Raw genomic sequence first — 20,490 nt, 5'->3', positions numbered from 1 at the left:
ATCGGAGAAATGGTGGTTGATTCATTCATTCATCAACAGAAGCGGTCGACGGCTTCCATTCACAGATGCACTCGCAGATGCACAAACCTTGTCTGAGCCGGTTTTTTTATGCCCTCCTCTGTTGTGTTTACCTGAAATGCCAGGAGAGAGGTTTCGAACGAAACTGCACGCCGATGCAGTTGGGAATAAGAAGGGAACACGGGGACCTCTTCCAGCGTCGAACGTCGATGATGTATTTCTACAAATACCTTTCTTCCCGTTTTACTTAGTAAGACGCTGGTTTTCGCCGTTCATAGTTTCGTTTGCACCCCGCTATGTCCCAACACTTCCACCTCCTCTCGGGAAAGTGTCCATTCCATAAACGGGGCATGTTTGTCTCCCCCCGGCAGACTGAAGACGCTGGAAGAATCGCTTTTCACCATTAAGCACGGGGGTACCTCTCAATTTTCGATTATTGCCGGGGCCCTACGTGAAACTCCGCCAACTCCGAGGGCTGATTGGGGCTGTTCAGGGCCACTTTAACGTGCACTTCCTTGACCCACCCCCTCCGCCTGCGGCCCGAATGCCTCTGGGATGCTAAGAGCGAATGCAATCAAACCCCCTTCGCTTCTAACCTGCCGATAGCGCTTCGGTTAAAATCGGTTAAAAGCTTTACTATATGCTTTGTGTTCCTGGCGCATTTTCCAACGTCCCCTCCCCGCCTTCCCTCTGTGCCTATATGCTGGTCAGTTCAAGTGTCGCGGCAGTAACCCTGGCGTATCCGATTATCGTACGTCAAGGAAGCGGAGGGAGTGGGATGGAGGCCGATTGTATCAAAGTGCGTGCAAATAAAGTGGCAGTTTGAAATCGAATGGCGAAAATCCTCGAGCAAACAATGATAATACTTTGATTTGACTGCAATTTCTTTAAGATAACAACCATAGATAAGATAGCAGAATATTGTCAGCCACTCAGAACGGGTCTTGGAAAAATTATCGAATATAATGTCAAACGACAACATACTTAGAAAAGTGATATGATATCATTTTTAACGCGAAATTATGTCATAAGAAAATAAATTTCCTATCACCCTCGCCGATTTTTTTCCCAAAAATAAATCCATTAATCGAGCATTTCGATCGGTAAAACTCGGTCGGTAGCTTTTATTGCTGTATTATTTTGCAATCAAAATTATCGTTTCCGTGTACCATAAGTCGTAATTTATTTGGTTTGCGTGGCTCAGTGAGAGTCAGAAAATAAGAATCGAATGAGTATGGCTGAAGTATTTGTGATTTCTCATGCTATACTTTAGTAAGGAATAATGATAAGCCCGTCATCAAACTGAGCTACATTAATTATATCCAACAACTGAAGACTATTTTCCTAACTCACATTGTATGTTTTGTAAAGTTGTGTAATTCAGATTCAAATGCATGAATCTCAATGATTCATTGCGTATTAGAGATTCATGAATCTTTTGATGAGAGATTCATGAATCCCAAAGATGATACATCATCTGATGATAAGTGAGGAGCAAAAAATGAATGAAATGTGGAGATTTATCAAAGATCCATGAAAGATTTCAAGATTGGTATCCCAAAAGATTCATGAATCCATCTTAAAGATTCATATGAATTAATCTCGCCAAAAGATTCATACAGCACAACACTAATATTTTTATTTTTTCAAATAATATATAAATTTAGAAGAGCACATTTTATCCCAAATTCATGGAGGGATTACATCCGCGTCGTTTTTCATCGCGACTGTCAGCTGCAGACATTGACCTCAATGTTCCAAAACCAGCCGCAAAGGTCAGATCGGTCGATCCAGTGTGCAATCGACAACATCCGCACCTAATAACATAATCCTGACAAAACGGGTTATAAACACGACCATACCAACATGCAGCAGACGTTCTTCCGTTCTAACGATCCGCCGACGGACGGCGTTCGATGGCGGAAAATCAGAAGATTGAGCTGATGCGGTTTCGGTTTCGGTGGATTCACAATAGAACCCCATGGCGCAGACAGGGCGGGCTTGACACAATTTGCCTACCGTAACATGACCTCAGCGAGTGATCGCGGTTCATTGATCGAGTTAATGCGGCCTTTTTTTGGATTCTGTCTGCAATGTTTGCTTTTTGTTGTTATTTATTGCATTCCTATGTTTTCCGAGGGAAGCTAAGGTTGCTTTGGTTTTACTTTTTGCTTTTTAATTCTCTACACCAAACATTGGCATGCTGATTTGATTTGGTTGTTTTTTCGTTTTGTCACCACTCAGTAGGCCTCTTTTTTTACTCTACCTCGTGTCAATCGTACAACAGCAAACCAGATTTGTTGGGATGAATCTTTTCCTATCTTTTTTTCGGTTTAGCTCCGTTCCGAATCAAACCACAGAACTCCCGAACAAATGCCGCTTAGCATGTGCACGAGGGGTTTTGTTTGGCCAACAAATAGTCCCCGACAGATCACGATCGCGTCACACCGTCGTCAACCGCGCCGAGAAACCAGAGCCGGCCGACCGGCCAGAGAAGTGCGCCCTAGAGTGCGATGATCAAGTGGAAAACCATCGAAAAACACTCAACACCCCTCGATCCACCGTGCGCATCACCTCCACCGTCGTTCACATGGTGTGTTTTCACATGTGTTTCCAATATGTTTCCCGGCTCGGGTGAATAAATAACTCGGGCACGCTTCAATGGGACGCCGCACCGAATGCCATCCGGTTGCATAAATGCGAAACGGGAAACGGTCCGCGATCATATGTTGCCGCCTGCGTCTCATGGAACGTCGTTTGCGAGGTTAGTCTGCCAAAATGTTACTAATAGCATTTCCGATGTAATCGAAAATTTGATTGCCTGCTTTAATTTGCAATTAATTCGCCAAACGTATCTGCCAAAGTTCCATTAAAATATTTCCAAAAATAACTTTCTCTGCTTTGGAATTTCATGATGTCATAGTGATTGGCGCTTTTCTGTAAACTTTTCACTCCCCAAACTTCTTTTGAACTTTGCTACCAGTTTGAGGGTGCATCATGCAGCCCAGAATGGGGTGTCCGAACGGAGCCGGGTGCAGTGGCGGATTTAACGGTGCGCGGACTAAGCGGCCGCGGGGGGCCCCGAGCTCGCAAGGGGCCCCGAATCTTTTGAGGCCAAGTTCGTAATATTTATATTTAATCATATATTCTATAGACTTTATCAATTTTCCTGTATCCGTTGACAATTTTACTTCTTCTTCTTCTTCTTCTTCTTGGCGTAACGACCTCTTGGTCATGCCTGCCCGTTAAGGGCTTACGAGACTTGTTTCCCTGTTGTACGTGGATAGTCAGTCCTCTCGTACAGGGGAGGGTCCGGTCTCGGTTGGGATTCGAACCCACGCCGTCGAGGTGGTGAGCCCCGGCGCTCATGGGCCGATTTTCTAACCGGCGCTACCGCTCGGCTGTCGCGGACCCCCTGACAATTTTACTGTATCCTATTAAAATTAATACAAAGAATAATGAAAGAATGATCTGGTATATAATTAGAGTAACAGAATAAAAATGTTTTATAGTTAATAAATTGGTAACAAGCATGTATTTCCATCAAAACAACAAGATTTTGGAGTATATCAGGCATAGGACTAAAATAACGCGTTGAAAACGTTAAAAAGTTTCATCCAACTGATATTTAGAAATGTGTTTGACGTAATCTGTTAGATGGTGCCATACATTTGACAAAGCTGCATACAATTTTAGATGAAAATCGTTATTCATTCTTACACGAGGAAGTAGTTAAAACTAATATTTTCAACGGATCTTAATGAGGGAAGTAAAATTATATAACAATGCTACCCTAATTATTGAATAAGAATTGTTAGAAAAAATTGATAAAATCACATTTTGAAGAGTCCACCAGAAAACTTATTGATTGTAGGACAAAAGTAATATCTAACATTGATTTTGTGGAAAAGCGTATAAACAAGACGAAAATTTATCATATTTTTGCGATGGGGCCCCGTTTATTTTACCGCTTAGGGCCCCCATGAGTGTAAATCCGCCACTGGCCGGGTGTTAATATTCTGCAACTCCACCGGGAGACTGGTTCGGTTACACATTGTACATTTGCTTGTTGCAGTTAATGGTTGCCGCTTGTCGCCTTCTTTCCTGCGGTATGGAGAGAAGAACCATGCTCAGCTACCATCCCCCGGGTGCACACAGAGAGTAAAGCATACAACCAGGAACCGAAAGTAACCAGAAGCGTGAATTTTCTGCGCACGCAAGCCAACCATAACCCCGCGAAGGGAAGCCCCACGACCGCGACGATCAGTTAACTCTGGTTGCCGCTGCTCCCTGACCGAAACGAACCAGCCGCCAGCAGCTCCATTGGCGACCGAAAGGACGGTCACGTCTTGGAAAGGGGCCGAAACCGCGGCACGACAGTTGACCGAAATTAATTTCGGCCTCTAATTGGCACTGGTAATTTCTGCTGTCAACAGTGAATGCATCTAAGTTTTTGAAGGAGGAAAGCCACGCAAGTGAAGATGGTGATGGGGAAGAAGGAGGTGGGGAAAACCACCCAAGCCACAGTGTACAGTAGTTTCTGCCTCTTTTAGTTGTGCGGGATTACACCGTGGACTTCACACCTCACGTTTGTACAGCGTCATCCAACGGCAGACGTCAGCGCCGAAGTCCACGACACTTGAGCGCTTGAGAGGATCGTTTTCGTGGGCGAGACGAATTTTGCACTCTGCACCCTCGCAGTTGTAGCATTTTATATAAAGCCCCAACATCACGGAGCACATGAGTCAAGTCGATGTTTTTCCCCTACTTACCCTTGAAAAGCTCTGATGACGTTTGGTTCCGGATCTAAAGATATCTTATTGCCCTAGTGCACGTTCGACAGGTCGGAGTGATATTAAAATCTATGACCCAAGCCGCACACTTATCGTGCTTGGCGCTGCGGCTCGCCTATCAGTACCTGCGCTACACACGAGGTATATAAATATGAGGTCATAAAACTTGAAGAACCATACTCGAAGGCACGCAGCGTCGCTGGGGAATTTCAACCCACACCACCTGGGAGCACTTTTCGGGGCACTTTTTGCGTTTTGGTGCAATTGTTGTTTTCTGCCACTCTTCACGTAGGACGAGAACTCCAGCACTCTTTACATCGGTAAACAGGCAACAGGCACCATGCAATTTTAAAAATTGCACACACTTTTCCTAGCCGAAGCCTAGCACAACCGTTATCAAATCCGGAAGCTGAACCAGTGGTTACCTGAAATACCTTCCGCGAGATTATACTCTTCGCGAAAGTGTTTCGTAATACCCGTCGTGGACCGGCTTAAAGTGTTGTAGACGGTGCACTTGACAACACTTGGTTTTTTTTTCAACATACGCCCGCGTTCTCTGCACCTTCCGTGCGCCGCCAACAGCCGGCCTACACTAACCAGACACTTTACACACCTCCACAAAACCTTCTGGCCAGTCGGGCCTTTTTTTTATACTCGCAAACCGTTCGTCGAAGTGGACATACCCGAAAGTCGACAAAGTGTACCGTGCGCGAGCTTTAACGAGCTGTTTCGTTGTGTCTCCCCTTAACGGACGAACCGAACTGCTGAACCGATCCGTTCGAGTGGAGCCAACCGACTGAGGCGGAAGCACCGTCTGAACCCTTTAGTACAACCTGCAGTCGCCCGGTACGCAGGCGCGATCTCTGAGATAGTCGTTCGCTCAAAGCGTTCTCACCGACACGCTCCCGTTGGGGGCTCCAAAAGGGGAGCTTGCTCTTTCCGTGAGATGCTGATGATGCTGGGGAAAGGTGATCTCGCTCTCTGTCTCTATAGCCCCAAGTTTGATCATTAGACCAAAGCGTTATCGGAATGAACGCGGGTCCTGGAGAACACCCCCATTCAGAAGAGGATCAAATTTCACCTATTTTAAAACTCTTCAGACGAACATCCCCTTCATTGAGATTATAAAAAAAAAATATGTGGAATATTGACAACCGGCTTCTTCGATCGCAGACACAAAAAATAAATAAGAAGAGTTATCTCGATAAAAACTAATTCCAACAGCCATGTCTTTTAACGTTAGTAGGTTCAAGAGATAATACCATAAGCCTTGTTACGAAAAATATTATGGAAAGCACATTTCTGCGAATGGCTTACGCTTTGTCTACCGATAATCCCTCCGTTAAGTCAAATTCGGTCGATTTAATAAATGGATACATTTATTATTTTAGCTTATAGGATAGAACCAAGATTAAAGTTCAGTTATAGTTTCTGGTCAAACGTTGGTTTTGTTTTTCGTTTTTGGATAAGATAACTGACCCAAACCAATTCCTGATAAAGTTGAAGTGGTCTGCGGTAAATTAAATGAGTTATCTTTAGATATCTTGGCGCCAGCATAATTCCACGGAAGGGAAATTGATTTATGAGCCGAAGAAGCGATATGTGGAACAACCGTGTGCAGCAGGTTGAGATTAATAACAAGTACGAAAAATGTAAAATAATATGTTATCATTTTTCATGCGAAAAATGATATCCCTGGTAGGATAAAAAAAATGAGCCGAAGAAGCGATATGAGGAACAACCGTGTGAAACATTAATAACGATTGTAAACAATCTAAATTGATTTGTTATAATTTTTAACGCGAAATGATACAACAGGTACATCCACCCACGCCAATTTTTCCCAAAAATCGTCAAAATAGTATTCCAATAGATTGAGTAATTGATACAAGTAGAACCTTGTGAACCTATCAATTGATAACGATTAGTTTTATATACTCATTAAAAGCACGTATAAAATATATTTCGCGGATTTTTACTCAATATTTACAATACATCAACGACTGCAGCGTGTGCACTCTAACCTAGGCGTCCTCCTCAAACCGATGCCAAACGGAGATCGGTGAGCCCTTGTACTCGATCATCTTCCTCCACTGGTCGTCCATGGTCGGATTGGACTGGCGTGCCATCGGGCCTAGAAACACCGTACCGAGCCGTATCTTCTTGCCCACCTTGCTCTTGGCCGCCAGACCTATCTTGATCGAAAGGTTGTCCAGCGTTGTCTCGCCGCACAGTGGAACCACAAGCGTACAGTCATCCGCATTCCAGCGGCTCGAGAGGGCCGGTCGGAACGGTTCCGATTTCCAGCTGGCCGTCAGGATCTGGTGCTCGAGCACCGTCGTCTTTAGGTAGACCTTCTCCGCAATCTCCTCGAAACCCTCTTTCACCCGAATGCTGCAGCGCACCTTCGCGGTCGAGATCTTTAGGCACAGGCCGCGCTGGTTTTTGTCCTTGTTCTTGACGCTCCGCACGATCTTCCGGACGTCGAAGCTGAAACGATTTTTGTGCGAGGTCGTCGTTGGGACCGGTGATCCGTTGCAGTACGCCCGTTGGCTCTCGAAAGGGGTCGCCTTCGGTCCGTCCGAGCTGGTGGAGCATAGCGACAAGGGTGACGTTGGTGGTGACGAGTAAGGACCATCGATGTTGAAGCTGCAATCCTCGCGCGACGTATGCTTCGTGTCGATGTGTACCTCGGTGTAGTCGCACAGCTGTAGTGTCACTTCGACCTCCCCACGGGTTGCGACCTGAAAAACGGAAAAAACACGATTACATCAAACCGGGGTTCATTTAGCTTCCGGGACGTTTCCCACTGGGAGAAAGTGGAGAAGGAAAGCAAGAAGAAACTTAAGGTGCTCGATAGTTGTTAGCTACATTTTTGCATATCCCCATTAAGACTCATCATACGCGATGCAATTATCTTCTCTCGCAACGAAAAAGCGCATTTGAAGACCGATCGTTTGGTCTTAATTATTTCGGGGGATTGTTTTTTTTCTCCAAACGCAATTAATCGCCCCCAAAAAAGGCAATGTTCAGTGAAGCAAGATGTTTTTTTATTCACTCGGTTTTACGCACGTGAACCATTCCATGATTTAATTAAGTACGCCACATTGCACCATTCCGGATGGAAACGTTTGATGTTTTGAATACAACGTTACGGGACGTTAGTTCCGTCGGAGCTTTCTACTACAATTTCTTCCCTTGTGCTCAGGTCGGACAATGGAGGATTTAAAGAATACCACTGCTGAAGAAAGACGAATTAAGCAAAGGCGAGTGTTATTGAAGAGGAAATTAACAGATTTTCCATCATCATTGAATATCTGGCAAAAGACAAACTCACTGTTGGCTAACAGTCCATGTTGAAGGGGAGAAACAACAATGAAACAAAAAAACTACGGAAACAAGTAAATTAAGTACTGAAGGCTTAGCTAGATTTGCGCGAGCCGCTTCTGTTTACACTGGGAACAAAAGACATAAACCAAATAAAACGGTAAAGAGATCCGTTTGCGTGACATTTTAATTTCACCCAACATTTATGAGGTGGCCGAACAGTATGTACCCAACTTAAAGGAAATTAAGTAACTGAGCTCATGATTCACCGTGCAGGTTTAGTGACGTAAAGCAAAGAATTGCAAAGTAGAAATCGAAATCAATAACGGTTTTTTTCCATTTTAAAATGTTATTTTTAGTAACACAATCTTCGTTATAACGCTGTAAAAACTGTATTAGCTTGAAAGCCCTTTTGCAATTTTTGATTCAGTTGATCCAAAGATATGTTTTAATAGCTGAAAATTATATCCTTTTCAAAGAACTGTTGGCACAAAGAAATATTCAACAATGGAAAACTCCTTCAAGCTACCTAGCACTAGAAAAAACAACGTCAAATACATCCTAACAATTACGGGCACTTTCACAAAGAGTTCGATTTTGGTCGATCTTTCCCATGGCCTTAAGCGGACCCTTTTTGCGCATTAGCCCCGACCGTAATTATGATCCTGCATAACAACAGTTTCTTCACACCTCGTTAAAACCACCACGACGAGGGATAAATCGTAACAGGTTATTACTTAAAACGGGTGGTTCTCTCTCCCGCCCCGTGTTTGCTGCCTAAAGAAAACTTTTATGGCGTTTCGACAACCGCACAAAAAGTGCGCCTTCCGGAAGTGTAGATGATTTCTCGCGTAAAATCGAAAGTGATCCAATTGCGCCAGTTTATGGCCCCTGGCAGGTGTAAGCTGCAAATGTCTCTATGCAGTTTCACGACTAACAAATCGCCGCAATCCGCTTACAGTAGCTGTGAAAGCCGCCATCATAGATACTAGTCAGGTATCGGAGGAGGGCGCAACACATTTTCACTGATTGCAGATATGAAGAAAACCTTAGTGTATCACATATCGTGCGAATGATTTTCCATCGACTGGCCTATGCTCACCGAAGGCAGACACAGAACCATCACGTTGGACACACTTTCCATTTCCGGAAGCAACATCTCTTTCACCGCGCCCGGTTACGCTTCATTCGAGATTATCGAAACTAATTGTTCGTTGGTACGCTCGCGGATTGAGAAAAGTGAGCTAAATGCGTGTTTTTTTTAGTGAGCTACATTTTTAATCAACCATAAAATATTACCCAACAAATCGTTCAAACCGAACCAGAGGGAAATGATAAAAAAGCTCCACCAAAAATTCCCCACAGCAGTACACTTACGGTGATTCGCGATTCTGCCGACGGCTGTGTGACGGTGATGTCTTTCACCGGGAGCCACAGCTCTTCCGTAGCGTACGTGCCTCCCGATCCGTTCCGGCTGCCGGAGCCACCCTTCTGCACGCTCGCAAACGAACGCGAGTCGAGAAAGTACGTCACCGAGCCCAGATTACGCTGGCTTTCGCTCGTGGTCAGCAGCTTGAGGTTTTGCTTCTGGTCGAAATTGGTGTGCCGGTCCGTGGCCGGCTCGATATCCTTGACCAGCTTCCCGATCACCGGTTTATCCTTCAACCGCTGGCTGCCCTGCCGGATGAAGGTCATCGTTTTGCTCTTCAGCGTCGAGGTGTACTAAGGGCAAGAGGATAATGATATCGGTGATGATTGATTTGGTAATGGCGGTGTTTCCGGCTTACCCCAGGTGGCAGTTCCAGAAGGGCGAATACGGTGAAGACTACAAACTTCCCGTTGAAGAACTTCTCCGGAAGTGACTGCGTCGGGACGTCCTTTGGCTTTTCGTTCTTTTTCACCCGAAAGGAGGACCTTAGAAAATGTAAAAAAGAATAATGCTGTTGATCAAAAATGTTCAGTTCAATTGAAAACCCCCACACCACATACTTATGGCTATCGACCAGCGGAAAGCGAAACGTTTCGTCAAACGTTGGCCACGACGTCGTCTGGATGCCGGAGTCGAACTTCATGGCGCCGGGGAAAAGCTTCACCTTCACCATGTATCCCTCGACGCTTTTGAGCCCGAAGCTGCTCGGTAAATGGCGAGCGCCGATCAGTTGCACGTGAAGCTCCGGATCGTTGCCGTTCGTGCCATCGCCAGCCGAGCCGCCGGCATGTAGGCAAAGCTTGAAGCCGACCTGCGGCTCCATCGGTGGGTTTGTGTCATTGTTGTTCACCCGGTTCGCCACCCCGGTGTTGAGCGGTAGAAATGTTTTCAGCTTTTTCATTGTCACTTCGCCCTGCTCAACACGTGCGTGCAAGGTTCACGATCTTATGATCTCATACTACTTCTACCTGTTGGCAGGGAGAAATAAAGAAAACATAATCTATGACTCACGCGAAGGACGGGTTGATGAGGTAAACCGGTTCAGAGCCTTATTGAAATTCACAAACAATAACAGTACAGGGTCATTCCAGTGGGATTAGCTTACTCATCGCAAAAACGAAAGAACCTCTCAGTTGATATAATCGACGGGAAAACGCATCACTTCAAATCAAATTATGAGCAATATTCCACTACCTACAGGTAGCCAACCAGCTTCGTCAATAACAGCCTTATAGGGAGGTTTTGAATATGTAATAATTTAACAGTTGACTATCTCAACCCACATTGTTTTACGTCACGGGCTATACACTTGTTTGCGTGCTGTAAACATCCACACAGCATCCGGAAACACTTTTCCGTCGCTTTCGAACACGGATCAAACAAACGTTTCACAACGTGGTAGGCCATTATCACACGATCAATCTCAGTGCAAAGTTTCTTCAACTTCAGCTCATTAACACCATCGGAATCAATGCAACAGCGAGGAGAAACAGCCGTAAACACAACAACCAAGTCAGTAGCGATAGCAACCGGTTGAGGTGATGTGTAGTTATGCACTCAACTTCCAATCCAAACACACTCGCAAAACGATCCTTCAAATAACTTTGTACACTCGATACGATATGTTACACAACGCACCGGGATTTCAAGGACGCACACAGCAGTAGTAGGCAACATATTCCATCTGATGCTAGGTGTGTTTTCTTATCCTCGTTACTCCGCAATGTTATCTAACGTAATGCGGCCATTACTGCAGGGCACAGGGTCACCTTTTCCGGTGCGAGACCGTGTCGTTGTCAAGTTGAAAGTGTAGAATTCACTGCTTCTGAATAACACCTCATTATACAATGTACGGTTTTACTTATGTTCACTTGATCCTTTTAAAAATAAGCGTAATAGTATTTGCATCCGTTTACTAACTTACTTGTCCAAATACTAACACACTTGCTTAAATAAAACATCATCGATTTTAAAATTAAAAAGAAAACCTAAAGTATGTTTTTTTAATCTTAGGTTTGTCATTTGTAGAAGATTGTCCTACTAGTCAAATTTAAAATATTTATTTTTAGTAGCGATATTGTAAAAATTCAATTTTAGTATTTTTCTATACATTTTTTTAAATTTTAGAAGAAACCAACTTCGTGAAACTGTATTTATCTACCGAAAGGTTTTGAACACATTTATCACACACATTAGGATGTATGTTTCTTTAGCGTTGATCCAAACACTGGTGTGAGGCTCGAAAGTTGTATTCACTTTATCACATTTATAAACGTGGAATCTGTTCTACATGTTGAGTAATAACCGTTTTTCACGCACGTGTTCTATTTTATTATCTACGTGTTAATAACAGTACACCGTTCTACCAAGCTACTGCAAATTGAGCAACCATCAACTGGCGTCTTTTCAGTCCCAGCGCACTCGAGAGATACATTCGCACACCGAACGACGCCGAAGCCATTGATTCATTGAAGAAGCACTGATAGCAACCAATAAGCGTCCAAAACCCCGCGTGCCCATCAGCCACGATTCCAAAGAAACCGCGAGATAAAATTAAGCGGATGTTGCCAAGATGCGGTTCAATTGAACCGAGTGCACTCGGAGTCACCGCACAAAACAATTGAACCTCACGTCGTGGAGGACGCCCTCCGTGCATGTGTGTAGTCGCGGGCCTTGTATTCGTTGGCCTTTTTCTATCCACGTTTCTCACCCAGCAAACGTTGTACTATTTGCGTATCTCGTGAGAATGATCACACGAGCTGGGTTGCAAATATATATATCCAGTATCAAGGATCGAAGAATCTGTTTTGTTGGTGAAAAAGCACAGTCTAGCCTCACGACGGAATGTTCGATATCTGATTTATGCGCCACGTGTACGGTACAACGGTTAAATACAATTCTGATCACGTTCAAAATTCCCAGAATTCAAAAACTCTCTTGACTAAGGAAGTCTAATTTACTTAATTTTTTGTTCACTATTCTTTTACTTGGTTTGATTTCTACAAACGAAAATAAAATAAATAATTTAAAACTCTACAATATGGGTTCTAAATTCCCGTCACGTTCTTTTTCCAACTTCCAAGATGAGTTCATCCATTCTCGATCACTCGGTACGGACTGTTTGAATAATTAATTGACTCCATTTAGAAGCGGTAGGTTCTTCTCCGGCAGCCGTCGTGTCGAGCAGCAAATGATGCGAGTAAACGTTTTGCGCATACACACATTCGCACAACAGCATGTAGATTTCGTGACAACGTTTGCTACTACCTCCAGTATCCCTCCGACGCCTCGTTCTACTTCTTGGGTTACACTTCACGCTGCGGTTCCGTGACGCAAATGCATCGAAAATGGCTCTCGACCCACGACGCGGTATACGTACAAAAGGGTGCCTATTGCACACGCAAGGAGGTCAGTAACGAATTGGGCATCGCCAAGAAGACACCACCACCCACCTCCACGGCCATTGACGTTGATTGTTATTGAGTACACTTTTCTATTACACACATTTTTCAAACCGAGCCAAGGCCTTGAAGTGATTGTCACCGAGAGGGCACATAGTACGCCGCGACCGCGCTTATCATATTGCAAATACACTTCACGGTTCACGCACAGACACCTCCAACAACGCCCGAGACCGCGCACGTCTCGTCGCCACTGTGGCCGGTAAATTAATATTTAAATTTAGTGCATTCTTATATCTGAATGAACTGTTGTGGTCTGCCATCGCCCTTAGCATCGTTGATTTTCTTCTTTTTTTGCCGAACCGAACGCACACACTTCATGCTTCATGGCAGTTTATCTTGTGGAAAAAAACGAGGAAAGGTAGGTCATTCCCGTGACCAGCGAGTTAAGTTGGCTTATCTGCCAAATTCGGTGCTGGACATTGGAATGGCGATTATCCAATTGACGACAATGCGGGCTCCATTCAGCTCCTCCAAACCGGCTCCTTAGCAAATGCATCTACCCCCTTAGTGCCGTACAAGCAGAAGATACTCACGACTAGCAATGATTACAGCGTGGTGGACACCGTCCGGTAGAAATCCGCGGGACACGTACTACATTCGCCGGGGACTAAAACATACTGGGCCAGTAAGTAGACTAAACGTTACTACTGGAGGTGCCACTGGAGAACCGACACCTCACGAAGAGCGAACAGCAAAGGCGCAAGAGCGCAAATTCACAATGAGAGAGATGTTTTCGCGTCACCACGTTCTCAGTAAGGTAATGTGGGGCAACATGCCCCCCTTAAGCGGAAAGTATTAATTTCTTTCACTACATTCATTCCAAAAACATTACAAATGTTTATAGTTGGATTCCTAAACATATTTTTTATGTACAAAAAACATAAAAAACCACATGAAACTTATCCATTTTTTTCTTTTGTTAAAAAAGGTTTTCGAAGGGCCTTTTGGTTTTTATTCCGTTGACAGTTGTGGGACAAGATGACCCGAACGATGCAGAATGCACCGTGATGCCAAAGTACCCAAAACGAAAAGGAGAAGGACCAAGGTTGCTTGTTGAAGGCAAGGCTATGTAGAGGCAAAAGTAAGCGGTCCAATGTTGAGCGCGCACAACAAACAATTTTGTGGTGCAGTATTCGAAAGACAGTTTGGGATTCGATCGCATCTGATTCCCGAACAGCTACCAACCTGGTTATGATCTTCATTTCTGATCGAGTAAAAGTTTAACATGTTGTATTCCTGTAGATCTATGATATGAAAACAGTTAGGCAAGTTTGATTGCAAAATATTATTTTAACACTTGCAATACCTGAAATAATAGTAACAAAATATTATATTATTAAAAGGCATTTTTTCGCTTTCTTTATGCGATGTTAATATTGTGCCGTAAAAATCACAAAGGATGTACTAGATACGACAATAAAACGCAATCTATTACTTACATTATTTTTTAATGATTTAATTCAGCTTAAAGCATACCGGTGCAGCTTACCCCACCGGAATATCTTGCCCCACTTTCCCCTACTATGATCAGCTCAACCAGTGATGTATCGGTGGGAAATTCGGTTTTTATTATTGTTTGAACAGAAGAGTTTTGTAATTTTTCTTCTTTCGTGTTGATTGTAAAATTCATCACTTGAAACTAAAGTTTAAAATAGTGTTCAATCAAATTCATTTGTAAAAGTAGACAACGTGTTTTATGCGCCTTTCAAGAAAATACAGAAAATTTGAAAAAATTGAAAAGACAAAATATTCAACATACAATGCTGCTCTAAAAAACGTATTTTTCCTAGTAACAAGTGGATTCGGTACAACACTGTCCTGGACTCTCTGTGGAGGAGATGTGCAAGGAAAAAAAGAATCACGTTTGCCTTGCTTTTGAAACTTTCACACTGAATTTTGTAGACAAAACTGTGTCGTAAGTCAAAGTTCAGAGATTTAGAATTTTTATGCACTCCTCTTATCTACTTTGTTAGCCAAATTCGTGCGATGGACTAAATTCAGCTACCGTTATCACAAATATAAAAAAAAAAAACAAATCAAACACATCGCTACTCTGCTTGTTCATTAACATTTAACATTAACAACTATGAAAAGCAAACAATTTTGCAAAACATAGAAAAAATGAAACAATTAATTAAAATCTTTGAATTTATTCATTCGCTCTTCGGCAAACCAGACGTGAGTAGAAAATATATTCGACACATTCTATCAGCGCTTGAAGTAAGGGACTGCGCTGACATCATCCAAATTCCTTTACATGCCAAAACGATGATTAATTTTCGAATTCGCAACCTCGAGTTCTAGTACATGTGGGCCAGTTCTATCCCATCGGGGATCCACACTTATACTTCGCCACACCGTATGTTCGCATATTGATCTTCAGCTTTTTATCAGTCGTTTCCTGTAGGGTTGCATTACCCATCCACCTAAGATAACTTCTTATCTTTGCCGTATGTGGGGAGAAAAAAAAAGTCCAACAATTGCCGTCTGTCCATCGATCGCTTGGGTCTTGGTATCAGCAAGATTGAGAGATTAAAAAAACTACTCCACCATCGGCAAACACCCCCCAACCTTTCCATCGTCAATCCCCCCATTATGATGAAAGGCTGCCCGTGCCCAAGGGACGATGAAAGTGATTATATTTATTAACGGTGGAATAAAAATGGACGTTGCTTATCTCCCTTGTTCGCCCAAGCTGATGCAGTTGGTTGGGTGGAATATAGGACATTTTCCTGTTCCTGTTGTGGCCGGACCATAAAACAGACCGCAAGCAAGCAAACACACACGCGCACGTTCGTCCATCTTCTCTCCCCGCAGGACATGCGAGCACTGGAAAGGAATGATAAAAATAAACCATTGAACCAGCATGCAATATAGCGTAATCGGAAGAAGGCGACATCAAACGAACACTGTGGCCGGGCTACGGACGTAGACGTAGGTATTTCGTCACCAATGGTGCTCACAGAATGTCCCCAGCTCAGTTTTGTTGTCCACTTTGCGGCTATTAGAAGAAGGAGGTGAAGGTCAACTGTTGCGTGTGCATCGATATCCTGATGGCGGGCCCGTTGCGTTGATGGTTCCTTCGCGGCTCAACACGAAGAAGCCAACAAACGTCTCAAAGCTAAAGCGAACGAGCTAGCTATCAATAATTTCTCTGCTATCTAAAACAAATTGAAAACTTTTCTTGACTACTCTTGGTTAAGTTGATGGAGCCCAAGTACATGCAAACTCTTCTGCCCTGGAATCGCGTGGCACATTGCCCTTTGCTTACTTTATAACCTCACGCGATGAAGTCGTTTGCATACGTTTAAAATTCCCAATGCATCCATATTTAAACGGACATCGGTGGGGGAGGGAGGACATAGACGAAAACATCGTCGGGCCGAAGCTATCTACCTCTCGGACGGCTTAAAGGTACACCAAGGAATGGAACGAAGTGAAAGATTTCTCACATTTGCGATCGGAAGGGTACGTTCGCGAAGGGGGTTATGAGGATCCTTTCTGCCGTAACGGTTACGTGCGCCAATGATGATGACCCAGGCAGCACATGATGGTACTTGCACGTCAAACTGGCGCACACGAATGCGAGCAGACTTTTTTGAACCTATGGATGGAGTATGGATGGTGGCGTTGATGCAGCAGCAGCCTATATGTATCTATTTTTAAAAAGGTCTCTCCTCCAGAACCATATGTTGCTGGCGCCGCCACTCGCCCGAAGTGCGGGGACAGACGCGGGTACTAAACCGTACGGCCAACAGAGACATCCGAGCGAAAAGCAAACAGTAGAAGAACTTGAAATAGCGCAGTCTCTAACGTGTTTGGCACGGGAAGCGATTTTTATCATTCCACCGGAGGCGCATCGGAGGCGCTCTTGTTTCCTTCACCCCCGGTGTGTGGCCACCAGGTCTGCTGATAACGGGCGTACGTTGAGCGTGTGGTGGCAACCGACAAGGGTGATAGATGGGCATGAAATCAGTTCCGACTAACAAACCACCTTGACCGAGGCTGATCTCATTCGTCGTTCGTGATGAAATTCCATCAGCCCTACAGCAAAACGAATGTTTGCTCAACGATTTGATGGCTTTACGGTGGAAGAGAAACAATCTGTGAAACCTTTGTATCTGGTTCGTCATTACATGTAGGACCAGTTTTGTTTTAAATTTTCACTACATAACTTTTTGGTTTTCGAATCACGCCGGCCGGCACAGCACACACTCTTCAGTCCCCATTCGAGGGCAACACTTAAACGTAGTAGACACACTCTAACCTACCACTTTCTAATGCGAATTATATGGCGCGATTCGACGCTACGCGAAGGCACACGACTTGCTACTGCTCGGACGTGTGTGAATGATACCAATTATCACAGTTGATACCAACACTGCGCGTTCCACGCGAGAAAATGTTCGACCCCCCCCCCCCCCCCCCTCCGCGCGGCAAGCCTCGGAGATGAATCCGCCGGAGCCGCGCATCATCACGTCATCCATTCCGCTGTTGCACACGCAAGGAGGTCAGTAACGAATTGGGCATCGCCAAGAAGACACCACCACCCACCTCCACGGCCATTGACGTTGATTGTTATTGAGTACACTTTTCTATTACACACATTTTTCAAACCGAGCCAAGGCCTTGAAGTGATTGTCACCGAGAGGGCACATAGTACGCCGCGACCGCGCTTATCATATTGCAAATACACTTCACGGTTCACGCACAGACACCTCCAACAACGCCCGAGACCGCGCACGTCTCGTCGCCACTGTGGCCGGTAAATTAATATTTAAATTTAGTGCATTCTTATATCTGAATGAACTGTTGTGGTCTGCCATCGCCCTTAGCATCGTTGATTTTCTTCTTTTTTTGCCGAACCGAACGCACACACTTCATGCTTCATGGCAGTTTATCTTGTGGAAAAAAACGAGGAAAGGTAGGTCATTCCCGTGACCAGCGAGTTAAGTTGGCTTATCTGCCAAATTCGGTGCTGGACATTGGAATGGCGATTATCCAATTGACGACAATGCGGGCTCCATTCAGCTCCTCCAAACCGGCTCCTTAGCAAATGCATCTACCCCCTTAGTGCCGTACAAGCAGAAGATACTCACGACTAGCAATGATTACAGCGTGGTGGACACCGTCCGGTAGAAATCCGCGGGACACGTACTACATTCGCCGGGGACTAAAACATACTGGGCCAGTAAGTAGACTAAACGTTACTACTGGAGGTGCCACTGGAGAACCGACACCTCACGAAGAGCGAACAGCAAAGGCGCAAGAGCGCAAATTCACAATGAGAGAGATGTTTTCGCGTCACCACGTTCTCAGTAAGGTAATGTGGGGCAACATGCCCCCCTTAAGCGGAAAGTATTAATTTCTTTCACTACATTCATTCCAAAAACATTACAAATGTTTATAGTTGGATTCCTAAACATATTTTTTATGTACAAAAAACATAAAAAACCACATGAAACTTATCCATTTTTTTCTTTTGTTAAAAAAGGTTTTCGAAGGGCCTTTTGGTTTTTATTCCGTTGACAGTTGTGGGACAAGATGACCCGAACGATGCAGAATGCACCGTGATGCCAAAGTACCCAAAACGAAAAGGAGAAGGACCAAGGTTGCTTGTTGAAGGCAAGGCTATGTAGAGGCAAAAGTAAGCGGTCCAATGTTGAGCGCGCACAACAAACAATTTTGTGGTGCAGTATTCGAAAGACAGTTTGGGATTCGATCGCATCTGATTCCCGAACAGCTACCAACCTGGTTATGATCTTCATTTCTGATCGAGTAAAAGTTTAACATGTTGTATTCCTGTAGATCTATGATATGAAAACAGTTAGGCAAGTTTGATTGCAAAATATTATTTTAACACTTGCAATACCTGAAATAATAGTAACAAAATATTATATTATTAAAAGGCATTTTTTCGCTTTCTTTATGCGATGTTAATATTGTGCCGTAAAAATCACAAAGGATGTACTAGATACGACAATAAAACGCAATCTATTACTTACATTATTTTTTAATGATTTAATTCAGCTTAAAGCATACCGGTGCAGCTTACCCCACCGGAATATCTTGCCCCACTTTCCCCTACTATGATCAGCTCAACCAGTGATGTATCGGTGGGAAATTCGGTTTTTATTATTGTTTGAACAGAAGAGTTTTGTAATTTTTCTTCTTTCGTGTTGATTGTAAAATTCATCACTTGAAACTAAAGTTTAAAATAGTGTTCAATCAAATTCATTTGTAAAAGTAGACAACGTGTTTTATGCGCCTTTCAAGAAAATACAGAAAATTTGAAAAAATTGAAAAGACAAAATATTCAACATACAATGCTGCTCTAAAAAACGTATTTTTCCTAGTAACAAGTGGATTCGGTACAACACTGTCCTGGACTCTCTGTGGAGGAGATGTGCAAGGAAAAAAAGAATCACGTTTGCCTTGCTTTTGAAACTTTCACACTGAATTTTGTAGACAAAACTGTGTCGTAAGTCAAAGTTCAGAGATTTAGAATTTTTATGCACTCCTCTTATCTACTTTGTTAGCCAAATTCGTGCGATGGACTAAATTCAGCTACCGTTATCACAAATATAAAAAAAAAAAACAAATCAAACACATCGCTACTCTGCTTGTTCATTAACATTTAACATTAACAACTATGAAAAGCAAACAATTTTGCAAAACATAGAAAAAATGAAACAATTAATTAAAATCTTTGAATTTATTCATTCGCTCTTCGGCAAACCAGACGTGAGTAGAAAATATATTCGACACATTCTATCAGCGCTTGAAGTAAGGGACTGCGCTGACATCATCCAAATTCCTTTACATGCCAAAACGATGATTAATTTTCGAATTCGCAACCTCGAGTTCTAGTACATGTGGGCCAGTTCTATCCCATCGGGGATCCACACTTATACTTCGCCACACCGTATGTTCGCATATTGATCTTCAGCTTTTTATCAGTCGTTTCCTGTAGGGTTGCATTACCCATCCACCTAAGATAACTTCTTATCTTTGCCGTATGTGGGGAGAAAAAAAAAGTCCAACAATTGCCGTCTGTCCATCGATCGCTTGGGTCTTGGTATCAGCAAGATTGAGAGATTAAAAAAACTACTCCACCATCGGCAAACACCCCCCAACCTTTCCATCGTCAATCCCCCCATTATGATGAAAGGCTGCCCGTGCCCAAGGGACGATGAAAGTGATTATATTTATTAACGGTGGAATAAAAATGGACGTTGCTTATCTCCCTTGTTCGCCCAAGCTGATGCAGTTGGTTGGGTGGAATATAGGACATTTTCCTGTTCCTGTTGTGGCCGGACCATAAAACAGACCGCAAGCAAGCAAACACACACGCGCACGTTCGTCCATCTTCTCTCCCCGCAGGACATGCGAGCACTGGAAAGGAATGATAAAAATAAACCATTGAACCAGCATGCAATATAGCGTAATCGGAAGAAGG

General features: G+C 43.7%; 1 protein-coding gene across 1 annotated transcript; it reads right to left on the bottom strand.

The window, feature by feature from the left end:
• Window positions 1-6,764: 6,764 nt before the first annotated feature.
• Window positions 6,765-10,460, bottom strand: LOC131263611 (uncharacterized). Its single transcript, XM_058265841.1, has 4 exons — window positions 10,128-10,460; window positions 9,926-10,052; window positions 9,516-9,860; window positions 6,765-7,555 (listed from the first exon to the last, which is right to left on the bottom strand). Exons 1-4 carry the CDS (start codon window positions 10,388-10,390, stop codon window positions 6,836-6,838), a joined length of 1,455 nt encoding a protein of 484 aa, XP_058121824.1. The 5' UTR covers window positions 10,391-10,460; the 3' UTR covers window positions 6,765-6,835.
• Window positions 10,461-20,490: the final 10,030 nt, after the last annotated feature.

This window comes from Anopheles coustani, chromosome 2, assembly GCF_943734705.1.
Source record: "Anopheles coustani chromosome 2, idAnoCousDA_361_x.2, whole genome shotgun sequence".
In the NCBI taxonomy this organism is placed as follows: Eukaryota; Metazoa; Arthropoda; class Insecta; order Diptera; family Culicidae; genus Anopheles; species Anopheles coustani.
This window is presented reverse-complemented; position numbering and strand designations above follow the sequence as displayed.

Excerpts from the sequence above, each read along its gene's own strand:
- LOC131263611 (XM_058265841.1), bottom strand. The coding sequence starts at position 10,390 with ATGGAGCCGCAGGTCGGCTTCAAGCTTTGCCTACATGCCGGCGGCTCG. Across the intron at positions 10,053-10,127 it reads CCGCTGGTCGATAGCCATAA|GTCCTCCTTTCGGGTGAAAA; the intron begins GTATGTGGTGTG and ends ACATTTTCTAAG. Across the intron at positions 9,861-9,925 it reads TTCTGGAACTGCCACCTGGG|TACACCTCGACGCTGAAGAG; the intron begins GTAAGCCGGAAA and ends TCTTGCCCTTAG.